The sequence below is a fragment of the Oryzias latipes genome, chromosome 3, assembly GCF_053564925.1.
Source record: "Oryzias latipes strain Hd-rR chromosome 3, Olatipes_Hd-rR_3.1".
In the NCBI taxonomy this organism is placed as follows: domain Eukaryota; kingdom Metazoa; phylum Chordata; class Actinopteri; order Beloniformes; family Adrianichthyidae; genus Oryzias; species Oryzias latipes.
Genome location: NC_136239.1, coordinates 33,421,063 through 33,436,272, shown reverse-complemented (window position 1 = coordinate 33,436,272; position 15,210 = coordinate 33,421,063). Strand labels below are relative to the sequence as shown.

General features: G+C 39.5%; 1 protein-coding gene across 10 annotated transcripts in view; it reads right to left on the bottom strand.

Moving 5' to 3' along the window:
* The window catches only part of chd9 (chromodomain helicase DNA binding protein 9), a 74,476-nt gene that overhangs the window by 28,226 nt on the left and 31,040 nt on the right, over window positions 1-15,210 (bottom strand). For all 10 annotated transcript variants that reach the window (XM_011493380.4, XM_011493383.4, XM_011493389.4 and 7 more), the window contains 3 exons: window positions 13,737-14,155; window positions 3,856-3,964; window positions 57-203 (listed from right to left, as the gene is read on the bottom strand). In XM_011493380.4, coding sequence (XP_011491682.1) covers window positions 57-203; window positions 3,856-3,964; window positions 13,737-14,155 — 675 coding nt within the window. The remainder of the gene's footprint in view (window positions 1-56; window positions 204-3,855; window positions 3,965-13,736; window positions 14,156-15,210) is intronic.

Sequence of the window (15,210 nt, the reverse complement as noted above, 5' to 3'; positions counted from 1 at the left end):
TAAAAATGTTCCCATATTGTAGATTTTTTTTGTAGTATTGACTGAAAATGACTTACAACAAACAGCTGCACGGACGGTTCCTTGGATGCTGCTGTGTTGCTTTTCTTGGCTTTAACAATCACCTTGACTTCTTCATCAGACAGCCTGGTCTCCAGCTCTTCAGTGTACTTTTTGCGCTTCACCTGTCTGTTGGAGCGCCTCTTCTGGAGAAAACAGCAGAGAGAGAAGCTGTTTTACATACAAGAAAGACTCTTTTTGAGCACATTTGACGGCTTCTGTGATTGATTTGGAATTTAGAAAACAACAGACTTGTTACACTTCTCAAAATGTCATTTTGTAACAGAATTTCGTTTTTGTTACCTCGCTAATTTTGTGTCAAATTTAACCTTCTATAGTCCTTGTTGAATATAGCAACAATAACGCCAACAAAAGAGGCTGCACACTGCTGCTGTCCTGTCTTTGTACTCCATTAAAACAAGCATCCCTCTGTGGCATTTTTAAGCACGCAAAGAAACAAATAATGAAATAAATCAGATTAATTCGTGAGATTAAATGGTAATCAGTAAGATGAATTATCATAGATGTTGGTCTTAATTTATAATGAACGAAGCTCTGAAGTCGTTATCGTTACATTAGTAATTTTGAAGTGGAAGAATTTGCTGTAGAAAAAAAAAAACCAAAAAAACAACAACTTTAACATTCAAGAAAAAAGGATTCATTCCTTAAAATGAATTGCTAAAGACATAAAAGCCTGCAGCAGGTGAGTTTCCAGCACACCTCTACTATGGAGGGGTCAGTCTGTGGACAGTATTTATTATTTATTCCATTCAGTTTGTACGGCGCTGTCTGGAGTGTAATCGAGTTTCCAACAGATCAAAGACAAAAAGCTCTCAGTGCAGAAATGCACTTAAAAAAAAGCGCAGCTCCAAGCTGAATCTTCCCCGTCAAGCCTTTATAATGGTGTGGGCTGCTGTATCCTGCATCCATCCACAAGCCCCTCCTAATAATAATAATGTGTAGTTAATTAGTAATAAATGCCACTGAGCCAAAGTTAATTAGGTGTGCAGCGCAATATCCCAGTGGAGATGTACACGTACACCTACAACGCTGAGCTGACCAGATAGTGTCGAGTCAAAGCTGCCACGCGTGCTGCAACAAAGGCCTGAGCCCTGGAGGAAACCTGCTTCTACTATTACTGTCCGCCACGCTGCCGCCTCCTCTGCTACAGGATCATCCTAACTGAGTCATCAACAGACGGTTTTAATTAAGGCAGGGGCAGCACTTAACAAGCATAATTATATCACAGGATATAGTCCGGGTTGGACTCTAAAAGCGGGGGGGGGGGGGGGGGGGCACTCGTCTTCCTGCTTCTTGCTGACATGATATTCTTCACATCACAGGCAGATTGTCAACTTAATAATAATCATATTCCCATGGTTAAGAATCCTGTTTATCAGAGTGAAGCTTAAAAGCGAGTAAAACCTGCAGAGGAGGGAGGACTGAGGACCAAACCGTGAACCTGGATCAACAATAAATCTGACGTTTCAGCTCAGGATGAAAAAAGGAAATCTTATAATCATCAAGTTGAATCGACATGCACTGCACTTAGATATTAGCTCTGTTGGATTCTTTATTTTATCCTTAAATCCATGATGTCATACACAACACAAAAATTGATTTCACCTTCCCGTTTTCTATGCGCCTCAAGGTTAAAGCACCATGCGTACGGTACGAATGACGCAGTCTCACAGTTTCTGAGAGAACAACTGATTGGCAGAGTTTGTAATACATCAGGGTAAAAAAAAAAGACTGTAAACAAACAACTGGAGCGACAAACTTTGTCAAAACGGAGAAAACGTCTCAAATTTAAAACCAACTCTAGCCTCTAGACTCCTCCCACTTTTAGCCCAAATCACCAGCTTCTCAAACAACACCAATAAACAATATCATTGTCTCAAACGGTATGTTTTAAAAAACAGTATAGCTTAGTGGACTTGTGGTAGAGTGTCCGCCCTGAGACTGGAAGGTCATGAGTTCAAATCCACAGTCGAGTCACACTAAAATGGGAGCTAATGCCGCTTGCTCATCACTCGGCTTTAGGGTGGTTGGATTGGGAAGATTCCTGAGAAAGGCTGTGTCTGCAGCTCCCCACTCCCCCAGGGGGATGGGTCAAATGCAGCCAGATGTGTGACAACTAATGGCACTATATTCAGCCTCTGCATAGCCACAGGCTTCATATTAAACACTCAAGAGCAAGAACACTGAGTTTCGACAAAGCAGAATATTTCATGGATAACACAACGTTTACATTCAATTTTGACTTCAAAACGTCAGTCTCTCAGAATTTCTGACTCCGCATAAGCAGCAGCACGCTTATACAGGTAAAAGTCAATCAGTTTTTCACCGAAAGTTCTCTCCTTAGCTTCAGGCGCACACGGGAAAGCCTCGCTTGAGAAAGTCTGTTGGTTGAATATCTGACTGCAGTCTGATCAGCAGCAAGACATTTTCTAAGAAGATGAACCAGAATGAGCTTCTCTTACACAAATGTGTTTTCTCTGTTGTTTACTAACAGTCAGGAAAATTGACTGGAATTAAAAATACTTGTTCGATAGCGAAGTAGGTTATAAACTGGATAAACAAAAAGAATAAAGAATGTTGTGTCTGCCAATTAATCAGAACATCTGGCTTCCAAATATCAAGCAAAAGGGTTTGCTGGGGTTTTATGACTCGACGTAAGCTGACAAAGTTTGGAGAGTGAAATAATTCTCGAGTTGTTCTTTAAACTGCAAACTTTGATCCAAACTTTTCTGGGTGATGTGGATATCAGGGCTAATACGTGTCATGGTTTCAGATTAATACATAAAATTAAGTTCATCTCAACTTAAAGCTATTCATCAAACATTAAGTAATATCATCCAAAAATGAGCACAAAGAAAAACTATATAGTTTTACATTTTCTAAACTGTATAGTCATGTCTGGGTTATTAGATCCTATAATGCACAGACTGTAACAAACATTATGCTTTATTCTCACAAAGTAGCTCTATAAAACAACCCTTTTTAACATAAATTTCTGCTTTTTATTTATTTAAAAAAAGAGTATTTTAATTAGAATGCCATATTTATTAAGAAAAAAACAAGTGTGTTAACAGAAGTGTTGTTTTCTGCTGCATTTTTAGTAAACATTTTTGTTAATTAGCTGCAGATCCCTGTGTTTTAGGGATTTTCAGAGCGTTATCATCTAACCCAAAACTACTTTTTTATACACTTTGCTTACAGTTAAATGTATAATATTTTCAATGTTTAATTATAACCAACCAAATCATCAATTTCATTTTTTAATTAAAACATGTTTTTGTCAATGTTACGAACTTGTAAAAAATGGTGAATTTAGGGATTTTTGTTGAAAGGCCAGCCAAGATTGTACTGGCTCGCTGTCAGTTCCCTTCATCATAAACAGAGACGGGAACATGCACTTGAGATAGCCACCCACTGCATGACCTCAACATGAACCACAGCCAATCTTTCCAGGCTCAAACTAAAGCTGCGAGTCTTCCTCTTCCTCTGCACCGTGTGAAGCGTCAGACTGAGGACACTAGTTCACACACTGCCTGCTATCGAACAGGGGGGGGGGGCTCTCTTTACTTGTCGCACCATAGGCAAATATCCAAACACCACATCTGAACAGGATTAAAATCAATTCAACGTTTCTAAATTCTTGCCAACCATCAAGCTGCTGAGTCACGGTTTAGCTCGACGTTGCCGTTTGAGTCAGCGTTGCTTTACAAATGCTTCCAACTGGCCCAGTTCTAACAGTCATCGTGGAAGTGAGAGTTCACCCAAATGAGTACTCACCGAGTCGTCATCTTTAGAAGTGTGTCGAAGGGGAGGGTCTTCATCCGACTCCTCCTCTGAGGACTCCTGCTTTCTTTTCTTCTTTTTTCCAATCTTGATCACAATTTTCCTGTTGGAAAAAAAAAAAGGAGCATTGTAAACAGAAACCAGGGAAAGAAGCAAGTTGAGATCTTATGGATCTTTCTGTGTTCCACATCAGGAAGGGTATAAAAAAATACCCAACCAGGGAAAGGTCTTCATGTTTTAGAAAAAAAAAGGATAGCAAAGTAACACATTCGTGCAACATGAGGCAACAGATGCATAGTTTCAATCACAAAAAAAACAGTAGTAATCCTAGTTTCTATAACTAAAACTGGTCAAGCCTCATTTTCCTGTCAAAGTAAACCAACAATGGGAAATATATTTGTTTTGGAGAATACAATTGTCTACATTTAAACATAGAATGATCATAAGTGAGTGATTGGAAAAACCATTTCACGATCAGATTGCAGTCTTAAAACTTCATTGTGGAAATTTTGGCAACTTTAGGAAATGGAAAGGCTAAAATAAATACAGCTTAATGTGCTTTAAGAAAAGTAGTCCAAGTTTCTAGAATAGCTTAAAAAACGTCCACATATTTCAGCTTATTCCAATAAAAAAAATGGGGATTAAACCATTTCCATGACTTTACGGGTTTGTTAGTTTAAAATTTCTACTAAAACGTTCATTCAATTACAAGACAGAATGTTGTGACTAAAAAACTGCTGTAAAAAGGAGGAACATAAAAGAATTGTTGCCAAAATAATGTTTCTTATTTCCTCATTTTCCTCTCAGTACTGGGAAAACATAACAAATCCATCTTGGCTCTACCACGAAGATAAACCTGACCATAAAGCTGCACACACAAACAAGCTTTTTCAAATAGACTGCAGCAGGAATAGGTATGCCTCTCGCCTTGAGAAGGTCCCTGTGGGGCTCGCTCATGAGACTATATTAGAAGCTACATGTGAACATGGATCCACTCTCTGGACAGTACTCTCTCGTCTTCGGTCTGTAGCCTGACAGAAGTTGTTTCTTTATATGATGAAAGGCCCAAAAGATAGAATCACCTTAAATATGGCTAGATGCTCCTCCTATGAGGATCGACATCCCAGAATGTTAGCAGAGGGTGATGAAAGGAAAGTTTTCAAACCCTTTTTACTAACCTACATTATATAATTCCTTAAAAACCATGGAAAACATTAGAGGAATGAGAAAAAAAAAGTGCAACAAAGCAATATAATTGGGTTACAAACAACGTCCCTGACTTCAACCTTAGGACCTCTTCTGATCTACTTATTGTGGTGTTGTTCATCTTCCGCATGTGTATGACAACATATTTTCAAAGCTGCAAACACAGACACCTCCAGCCTCCTGCGACAAAGGCCTGCCCGTCCCCTCTGTGGGAGTCCCTGCCCCCTCTGGGTGACATTACATATCACAAATCCTCTTGACAACAACACTCTGCGGTTGCTATGCAACCTGCTCCCGGGAGTTTATTCGGTAATGTAGGCGGCGATGCTGATAATGACATCACTTCCTGGGAAACGCAGGAGCACATATCCACTAACAGACTAGAGATGGCAATAAAGTGATGTACAAGGTCAGAGTGACAGATGACAAGAAAGAAAACCAGCTGTTGTGACACAAAGAAAAAATAAACGCAAGACAAACAACATAATATGAATTTAAAAAAGTGCAATTAGACTGAACACACTGTTCCTTTTAGCCCTGAAAAAAGTAGGACATCACTGTGTTTATAGAGACATTTACCAGGAATGAAGAATATGTCCAACTAATAACTACAACTGGAAACTACCGCCGCTTCAAAAGCATGTGATGAGCAAAAGAATACATGAAAAGACTATTAATGGGAATTAACTAGTAAACATGGCATCTACAAAACTATTAGGGCAGCATACATCAAATATGTAATTATGGCTGTTATGTAAATCAAAAAAATCTACAAAACAAAAGCCAAAACCTTGTATATGTTTTATGGTTACAGTTTATTCCAAGCATTTGTGGCTAAAAAAAAAGTAGACCAAACAGATCTGTAGTCACAAACCTATTTATCAGTGAGAAAAAAAGCTATGGAAAGGATCCATTTCACTTCTTTTGGCCACAATTCTTTCTTGCAAAGGAGTTTTGCACATGCACCAATACAACCACCTGTTAATAGGGCTGAGGAAAAAGAAAACTAAAAATTGAATAAACCATAAGAAATAGGAATTGAAATATAATCCTCTTTAAAAAGCTCAGTTTGAAACTTTTCCAATTTTTTGTTTTAGCACTGAAGGCATACATATATACACACAGATATTTATCTCGCGTGAGGGAGAGTGGCGTCCATACTTCTATCAAAGGATGCGGTAACAGAAGGGAAGTGTGTTGGCTGGTGAGCTGACACGAAAAGTGTGTGTAAGTCCGAGGTCTAAAACCCAAAGGTGGTATAGCTGGAGTGCTACATTAAGGTGGAGGGGTCTGTGGTGGAGAAGCAGAGGTTGCTCACGGCCAGCAACTGAAAAAGTGGTCCAGATCTGTGGAGTCGGCTAGCTGGCAGAAGTTGAGGCATGTTTCGAAACTACAAGAGCAGGACTCCAGACCAACTTTTTGTACCGATTGCCCAACTGCTGCCACTAACTTAAGGTAGATCTACATTTTCATCTGTATAGAATAGTATAGTTTGACAGGGTCACTGTGTTCCTACATTGCTGCTTACTGTCACTGAAAGGGTAAGGGGAACACTTGGGCACAACATTTGTCCCAGCATTGATTGTGTTTTGAAAATGCATTGAGCTTTTTAGTATTTCAATTCAAAAATGTATTAGAACCAGTCATTCAGCCACCATCTTCCCATAGCTTTACATGCATTACATTATATTCTGGTCTTTACTGTAGCCTTTCTGTAGGACATACATACAGCGGTACAGGCAGTTTTAGGATTACAACCCCTAGGCTCCCAATGTTTCAATACAGACTGCGAAATTATCAGCAAAATAGTAAGATTTTGGTTTAACTATCAGCCTCAATGATTTTCCTTTTTTCTTTTTTAAACTTTGTCCCTCTTTTGCCATCTTCTTCCCTCGCACTGAAATTTGCATTTAAAGTAGCAGTTATGAATTATTCAATTGCCATACAATAAGTCAAATGCAGCATTTATGACATTATAAACTACATTTTCCAGAGCCTAGAACTGCATTCTCAGTTGCTACATTCTCTTCTCGCTTTATTTTAATGTTCTCTTTTCATGCTGTCAAAAACAGAAATGTCACCGAATGTAATATCACTGCACAATGCACCGGCTGTTGGATTATTGAAAAGTGTCTCTTTCTCATCCGAATCTGTTTTGGTAAAAGGCAAAATAATATTCATTTGAAGGAGGAATAAACATTTTTGCTCTCAAAAATGTGGAACCTACTGACCATATATGAAGTACAGTTAAACTGTCATCAAGCGGACATTTCAAACTGTTTTGAGGGTAAAAAAAATAGTCCCCCCATTTAAATAATGCCCAAATGAAACTACCGCATCTGCGTAATGAAAGAACTCTCATCGTCCCCACAATAATTGACGCTTAGCTGTCTTCTGTCGTGAACCGGATCTTTTCCTCCGCGCTGTGCAGTACCACTGACAGCATCTTACTGGGTCGATGTTTACCGCTGTTCCACCTGCGATTGGATTGGATCTTACAGTAACCACCATTTTAGCTGGACAATCTGCACCTTACAACAATCAGCATGTTGAAAAAGATAGAGCAACAATGATTGTTCGCACTGCAATGCAGCTGGCTGCCTCTGGATGGACTAGTCTGGCCCCCCCCATAGAGCTTTCAGGGGACCTACTCTGATTGGTTATAATGGTTTCCAACCGAAGCACCACTGCCATGAGTCCATAAGACTGCGCTCCCAGAGATAAAAACTGTTTAGTGGAATAAAGTTTTATCATTTTTTGTAGGGCTCAGATCAAAAAAAAAAAGTTCTTCTATTCTTCCCTCATAACCTGTAGCTACATCCATACTGTATATTTGGTGTATATTGGACAGATCCCTATGACATTTGGACCCTAGCCAATCAGTGGTAGGGTTGCATCTTTCACTAGTTGGTTCATACCATGAAATGGCCTTAATGTGTGTCTGTTGTTGAAACACAAAGATAGTGTCAGAGTTGAGGTGATAGTTTTTATTCGTTGGGTGCACTGAAGCACCGGCCCTACCAGAGGTTTTTATCAGTTGCACCATTGAGAAATTAGGTCACACTCTCTACCCTAAAGAGGTTGGAAGGAAGTTACATCACAACCCTGACTACTTACAGAGAGGTGGGACCAGCATTGCAATCAACAGCCAATCAGGATTTGTGTTATAAAGTAAATGTGTTTGTGAGGCAATAAAACCGGTGCTAGGAAAAATACTTTATGGTATCAAAACACTATGGTTCATAGAGACTTTGCGAAAGGAATTTTCTTTGAATTTCATGATTAGTCATACTAATAATAATAATAATAATAACGGATTCGATTTATCTGCGCTTTTCCAGACGCTCAAAGCGCTTACATTGTGTCCATTATTCTACAGCCCCTCTGACCATCACCGGGATCATTCATACACATGCACACGCCAGTGGAGCCACACAGGAGGCAAGGAGGGTGAAGTGTCTTGCCCAAGGACACAATGACGGTTGGCAGGGGGGAGCGGGGATCGAACCGCCGACCCTTCGATCATTGGACAACCTGCTCAACCGCCTGAGCCACTGCCGCCACATTTTCCTGATCAGACGTTACCTCTAAAGCCATTTGGCAGTAAAGTTACTGGACTACAACCACAGACCAATTCAGAAATGAGTTTGGGCCTTTAATGTTTCTCCACATCCTCTTGACAGCCCCAAGCACGAGTTAAGCATATATCTAAGACTGATGTCTCATGACTTTTGTTAACTAAAAAGTGAATCATATAAGTACTTGTTTTCTTTAAGTCTCACAGCACTGGGTAAATAATTAGTCCATTGATAAATTTAGATCAAAAATCTTATTTATGAAACAGAGACGAGGTATTTAAAAAGTAAATGGAATGAGAAGGTTTCTTTTTCTACTAATATATGTAGATTCAGTCAAAATGAGTATCTTCAATTTTTTTATGTGATTCCTTCAGGTAAAATGGATCTATGATCCACTTTTAAACAGCTGCAGGCCCCAGTGTGAGGGTATTAAGCGATTCCTGATCATTTTCTACCTCAAGCTACTTCCCTAGGGTTACTAGCTCAAGTCACTGATGCACATGACATCAACGGCTTCACCCCTCCTTTTGTGCCAAATTACCCCCCCCATCTCTTTTCTCCGTAGTGATGTCCTGCTCTACTTGGCATGCTTCCACTGGCAGTGCATGTGTGAGGATTTCATTTTACTAGGATCATGAAGACCATGATGGTACATCAGCATGTCAGGATTGACTTTACAGCTTTAGTTTAACAATTACCAACATGACCAACCTTTCCAAACAGATGGACATAAGTGTGCCATCATAGTGTTGCATTTTACATCTTGGAGGGGGTTTAAAAACACGAGTTATTGGATTCTTATAAATATAAAGGTTGTAATCTCACTATGCCACAGACTGGTAACTGTTCAAACATGCCCTGTATTTAAAACAAATATACCACCACATCACACAAATATTAAAGATATATGGCTGCCGTGCTTTTTTTTATGCACACCCCTGCAATTGTGGTTCCAGAGCTCCAAATGTATTAAAATAAATCACATACCAGCAGACGTAGAAATATGCACCCTGCTAGGGATTAACTGGGAAAACAATTAAAAAATAGCTTTAGCTTTTGCTAATGAAAAAAAGTGAGAGGAAAGAGATTAGGCGCCTAGCAGGTGAACATTGAAATCTGAACAGCTATATGCTGCAGCATTTACACTAGCCCTAAACCTCCATTTTCTATCATGTAATTGATCTCACCAGCACCATTTTGTTTGATATTTCCCTGCTATCCTGCTGCTTTGCAATACCACCATATTTAGAACATGCCTCCTCACAGGAAGCATTGGATGCACAGCTTTGAGCAAGAACTAAATAGACGAACTAAATTTATTTGAGCAAAAAAAGGAAAGGACAAAAACAAGGAGGGGGGGGGACAAAAAGGGAATGAGCAACACTGTGCTTTGATCTTATGATTATATGAGAATGCTTTTCAGCAGGTAGCCTGCCCAGAAAAGCAAATTTCAACCTCCAGAGATCTGCGATTGACCAAGCCTATCCTGCGAAATAACCCCAGCCTCTTTTAAGGGCAGATTGTCCTCAGTGATATTTTCATTCATGAGTAGTAAAAGCAGGGCCTTAGTTTCATATTTTAAGGGGTCACGATTTTAGAAGATAAAAAAATAAATAAAAGAATTGCCTGAAATATCAAAGATAAGCCAGACTCAATTCTCTATGCTGCTTTAGGGGGTTCTTCAATCGCATTCATAACATCTAGACCCTGAGACAACCTCTGCTACAGTATAAGATAAAGCCATTACTACTGACAGACCACCATACAGACTAAAATGTATCACAAAAACTAGTAAAAAGACCAATAAGATAGTCAACATTTTTAATGTTCATATCAACCATTAAAGCAAATGATAAAGAACGCATTTAAAACACGTTTAAACTGCATTCTATAGGAGTTATCTTGTATTTGTTGAGTATTTTAAGCACAAACAAATTAAAAACTTACCGTAAGTACCGACTCTTTAATATACATCCATTGTGCTATCACAATGATCTAATGTGTGATCTCATTGTGCTATCACAATGAGATCACGTGATCTAATAATTTACTCCTTCAGGGATCAACTTTTTGAAATTATCTACAACATCAGAAAAAAAAACAAAAAAAAAAAACTGACTTACAGTCATTTGGTGGATGGATGGATGGATTTTAGTCAACACAAGGTTCAGTAGTCGTAGAAGTCTAAGTAGAGTAAGTAACGGTGCGGTACATCCTTACAGAATGATTTGAATGATTCCCACATCTAAATGAGAAACTCTTAGATTAATTTCCCTTTCAATTTTCATACTTTAGGCAGCCATCCGAGTACATCATTAAGGTTGTTTTCACACTGGAGTGGTATTGGGAATTCACTTTAAATGAGTGAGAATGCCAATACATTTTAGACCTAGGTCTGGTTTGGTTTGCTTTCACAAGCACTTTCAGAAGCAAACTACCAAGAAAAACCACACATTTCCCCTGAAGACTGCATTACCTGACCGAGACGGTAAGAAAAGCACAAAGAAGAAAACCGGCTAGTTCTGCTAATCCTCTAATTATCCCTTGTTGTTAAGTGTCTTTTTTTCCTTCCCTACACTATGTTTAGTGCAGACATTTCCCAACTCTTTTAGGAGTCTAGCACCTCCATTACTTGTTCCCCTTATTTCCTTTTTGGAATGGTTTACCCTCAAATAATGCCTTAGTTACATGAACAAATTCAGGGGTTGACCCGTATGGGTGCTGCAGGTTTTTCGATTCTCCAGGCCCATAGAGGGTCATGGACAAAAGGGGCTGCATCTTAAGGGGAAATGTAAGTCTAATGTAAGTAAGTGTAAGTTGCACTTAGGACGTACGGGTGATGCTGTTGTACGGTGCTCTTTAAACAGCACTCCAGGCGTTAGTGAAGTGCATGTACTAGGTTTTTACTGACCGCATGAAAAAAATACACAGAGAAATTTTCAACTTAGACATTTTGTGCGGGTCACCTACATGTCACGTACAAGTTTGCTCATTTATTGCCCGCAGACAGCACATATCTACCCATAAGGGCAGTTGTGACTAAGGCATAAACCAAAGCCATGTTTCTGAAGGGAACCCCAGTTGGCTTGTTTAGCCCACATGCAGATTTAGGTGAGAATTCAAACCTACCAGTGTAAATGCGCCCAAACTGCTAACTTAACAACTGGGTAGAAACTGTGATCTTTGCATCCCTTTTACAAAATAGTGAACTCCATCAATCTTGACTTTCAAGTAGTCCTTCTGATTGGGCCATTCACCACTCCCTTTCACACTTTAATAAGTTACACAGTTGTAAACAACAGTTCCTTTTGGAATGTAGGAAACAAAAGGCAAGTTTGAAACAGTTCAAACCTTTTCGTAAACCAAAGTTATCCCTTGGTTATAATTCCTTTTCCCATGTGCCAGTTTGTGGCACGTGTGCTTAAAGTATTAAAACTGGTACATGCAACAAATATGTCTAAAAAGTTTTTAAGGAAGAAAAACTTTCAAGAAATGTGTAAATATGGTGATAAGATGTACAGTGTTCTACTAAATTCCATATTGTGTAACATATCACTCCTCTTTGAAGCTCATTCTAAGTAGCAGTTAGCCTAGATTTGACCAACAGAGTTTGTCTTTATTCCCCAAATGGATGCTGAACGGTTTAAGGGCTACAGTCGAGTGCATGTGTCCTCATTTACAGTTATGGTGCTTTGCTCTAACTTGTGGATTTGTTGGATTACACAGTACACTACCTTATTACAGCATACTTGAATTGGTTTCAGTTATTCACATTTGGAACTAGTGACTTATATTACAAAAAAAACATTCTTAAATTGTCCTTGAAAACACATTTTCTCAATTATGCCTCAATAAATTTAAAGTAATGAGGGATAAATCAGTTTTTAAGTAAACTCAAATTGTGTTTTGAAAGCTGCTTGAGAGTAATATAACCGTAATGTATCAAAGATAAATGAAAAATACATAAATACAGAAAAAATCTATACCAATTTTGCTCTAAGATGATCAATAATTTTTCAAATGATGAAGGCATGTGGGGAGTCCAAGTTAGTCTGAGCTCTAGCAAGCAAGTACCTCCATCTACAGAAGGCTGTAGCTCCATCACCAACGCCTCTGTTCTTTTATTAATTCAACTTTTTTAATTATTACATACACACTCATAACGGGAAAAATCTATTATGAGCTACAAGCTTCTGCCCCCTGTGCTAACCTCATCTAATTATCGATCAAGGCAGCTGCCAGCTAGATTGTTGACCGCTGTCAGTCTCTTTCTCCCTCATTCTAGTACAAAACAGGCCTCGCTTGTGCTGGTTTAAAAATAACAAATGCTCTTACGCCCAGTCCGTTGAATATGATATAACCATATTTAAACATTATCCCGCTTCTTTGTCTCCCTGACGCTGCACTCACATCTGCACCAGCTGATATTTTAATAGCATGGGCTGGGTGTGGCTTGTAGCTCCACACTTGCTTTTTGCAGTTAAACTGAGGGGGATGGGAGGCGGATTATAGTATCTATATATCAGCGCTACTTGCTTAAACGTACGAGGCGCCGCAGTCCCACATGTAAATGCTCTCTTTGTTTGCTCCTCCCATGTCTCTGCTCATGACTGAGCCTGCTTTACTGCTATGGAGAGCAGTAAATGCTGAACTTTGAGCTTCCATCTCAGCAGCCACAGGAACAAAATACACACAAGTAAATATGTACCAGAGAAACAAACCAGAACCCAAACAGGCAAAAATATATTACAACGCCTTTTCTCAAAAATGACTACTTTGCATGCCTTTAATAAGACGTACTCGTCAAAAAGACCTACCCATAGACTTTGTCTTGTTAACTCATGGGAATTTGAAACAGTTGCTATACTGAATTCGACATCAACGGCTCAATTTGAAGGCCTATGCTATGTGGACAGTTGAGCTGTGAAGTAACCAGGAGTTAACCGCTGGCGCATGTCACATGTTGTTTTGACCTCACGAAATGCAAGACTGGTTCTGGCATGCGCTGAATTAACACAAATAGGATTAAAGTTCTTTTTTGGCAAACTAGTCACTGTAGCAGTTTACAAAACAGGAATAACATCCACATACCCGATCTTGGCTTTCTGCTTTGGCTTGGACTGTATAATGCAGGCCCTCTTAGATGACTTGTCTTTGGATCGGGCCTTGCCGTTTCCTTTGTGCCCACGGTCACGGTGGGTCTTGAACTGAGCAGAAGAACTGGGGAAACTCTCGGGGCTCATGACCCGCGGGATGTTCTTCTCCCCTCGTTGCCGGGCCTTAGCAATAGCCTCTGATATTATTCTGTTTGCCTTCTCCTGCTTGTCCAGTAGAGTTGACTCCATCTGTTGAGGCGTCCTCCGAGGTACCCTCTTCTCCGACGAGGAGCTGGATGACGAGGAGGACGATGACGAGGACGAAGAGGAAGAAGACGAAGACGACGAGTTGCTCTTCACTGGAGGACTGAGGACGCACACCTGGCTTCCCGGACCATTGATGTTCTTTCGAGGCTGGGAAGAATAAAAGATTATGTATTTGTATTATAATTAGGACACTTGCATAATGAACCATTTCATACATATTGAAATTAGGCTGTTTAAGATTCAGCACATAACAGACACTGTATTCTAGCTAGAAAGATAATTGTGTCTAAAAGTGCATTCAGCAAAAAGCAGAAAATAAGACAGGATGTGACTAACAGGCCATGTACAAGAGCACAACACAACTAAGAAAGACCTTTACCAACATCAAAAAGGCACTAAATGCTGTTTATTTCAGTCGTATTTGTTTAAAATTCATATATGTCCTTATAACCCTACATCTATACCAACATGACCTCAACCAATCGTTTGAGTGTTTTGAACACAAAAGACATTACTTCATATCACAGCCAACTAAGACAGTAAAATGTTACTAGAAAAATAAGATTCTGTTGTTTCAAGATCCAATTTTCGATACTACATTTTAAAGATGATACAAAGGCTTTAAATAAAAAACATTTACTACATTTTTAATTGTACATAAACCGTGCTACAAACTGAGGAATGGCAAGGTTACTCAGCTCATTGAGAAAACTCTCTGGATGCTGTAAGACAGCAGCTTGTTGCTGCTCTAATTCCTGATGCTGTGCACAGGGGTTGGACTGCCTGTCACCAACTACTAACCTCAACTCTCTTTAACATCACTGAACACTATGAAAACAGTTTTTCTATAGAAATTTCCTTTAAATCCTTTGGGTGCCATGTGACTCGAAAGTACAGGACAAATTCAACTCCTTTTTGGGTTAGGTACCCGATTCAAACAGAAAGTAAAATACTCGCCCATTGTAGCAGGTTACAGTGTGCCTCGGAGACATAAATAATCCAGCGTGCCTGACACATGATAATATGTGAATAATAGATGGCGTGACTGCCGTTATGCCTACACAAGTGCTTTGTTGTGGCCCTGGAGCCCAGCAGAAAGAGGACCCATAAATGGATGACCTAATCTAAAAAAGTGAGTTGCGTTCACGGTCCAGGCGCGGCTGGTTGCTGGGTCTTGTTTTTTTTTTTTCCTCGTCCCCACA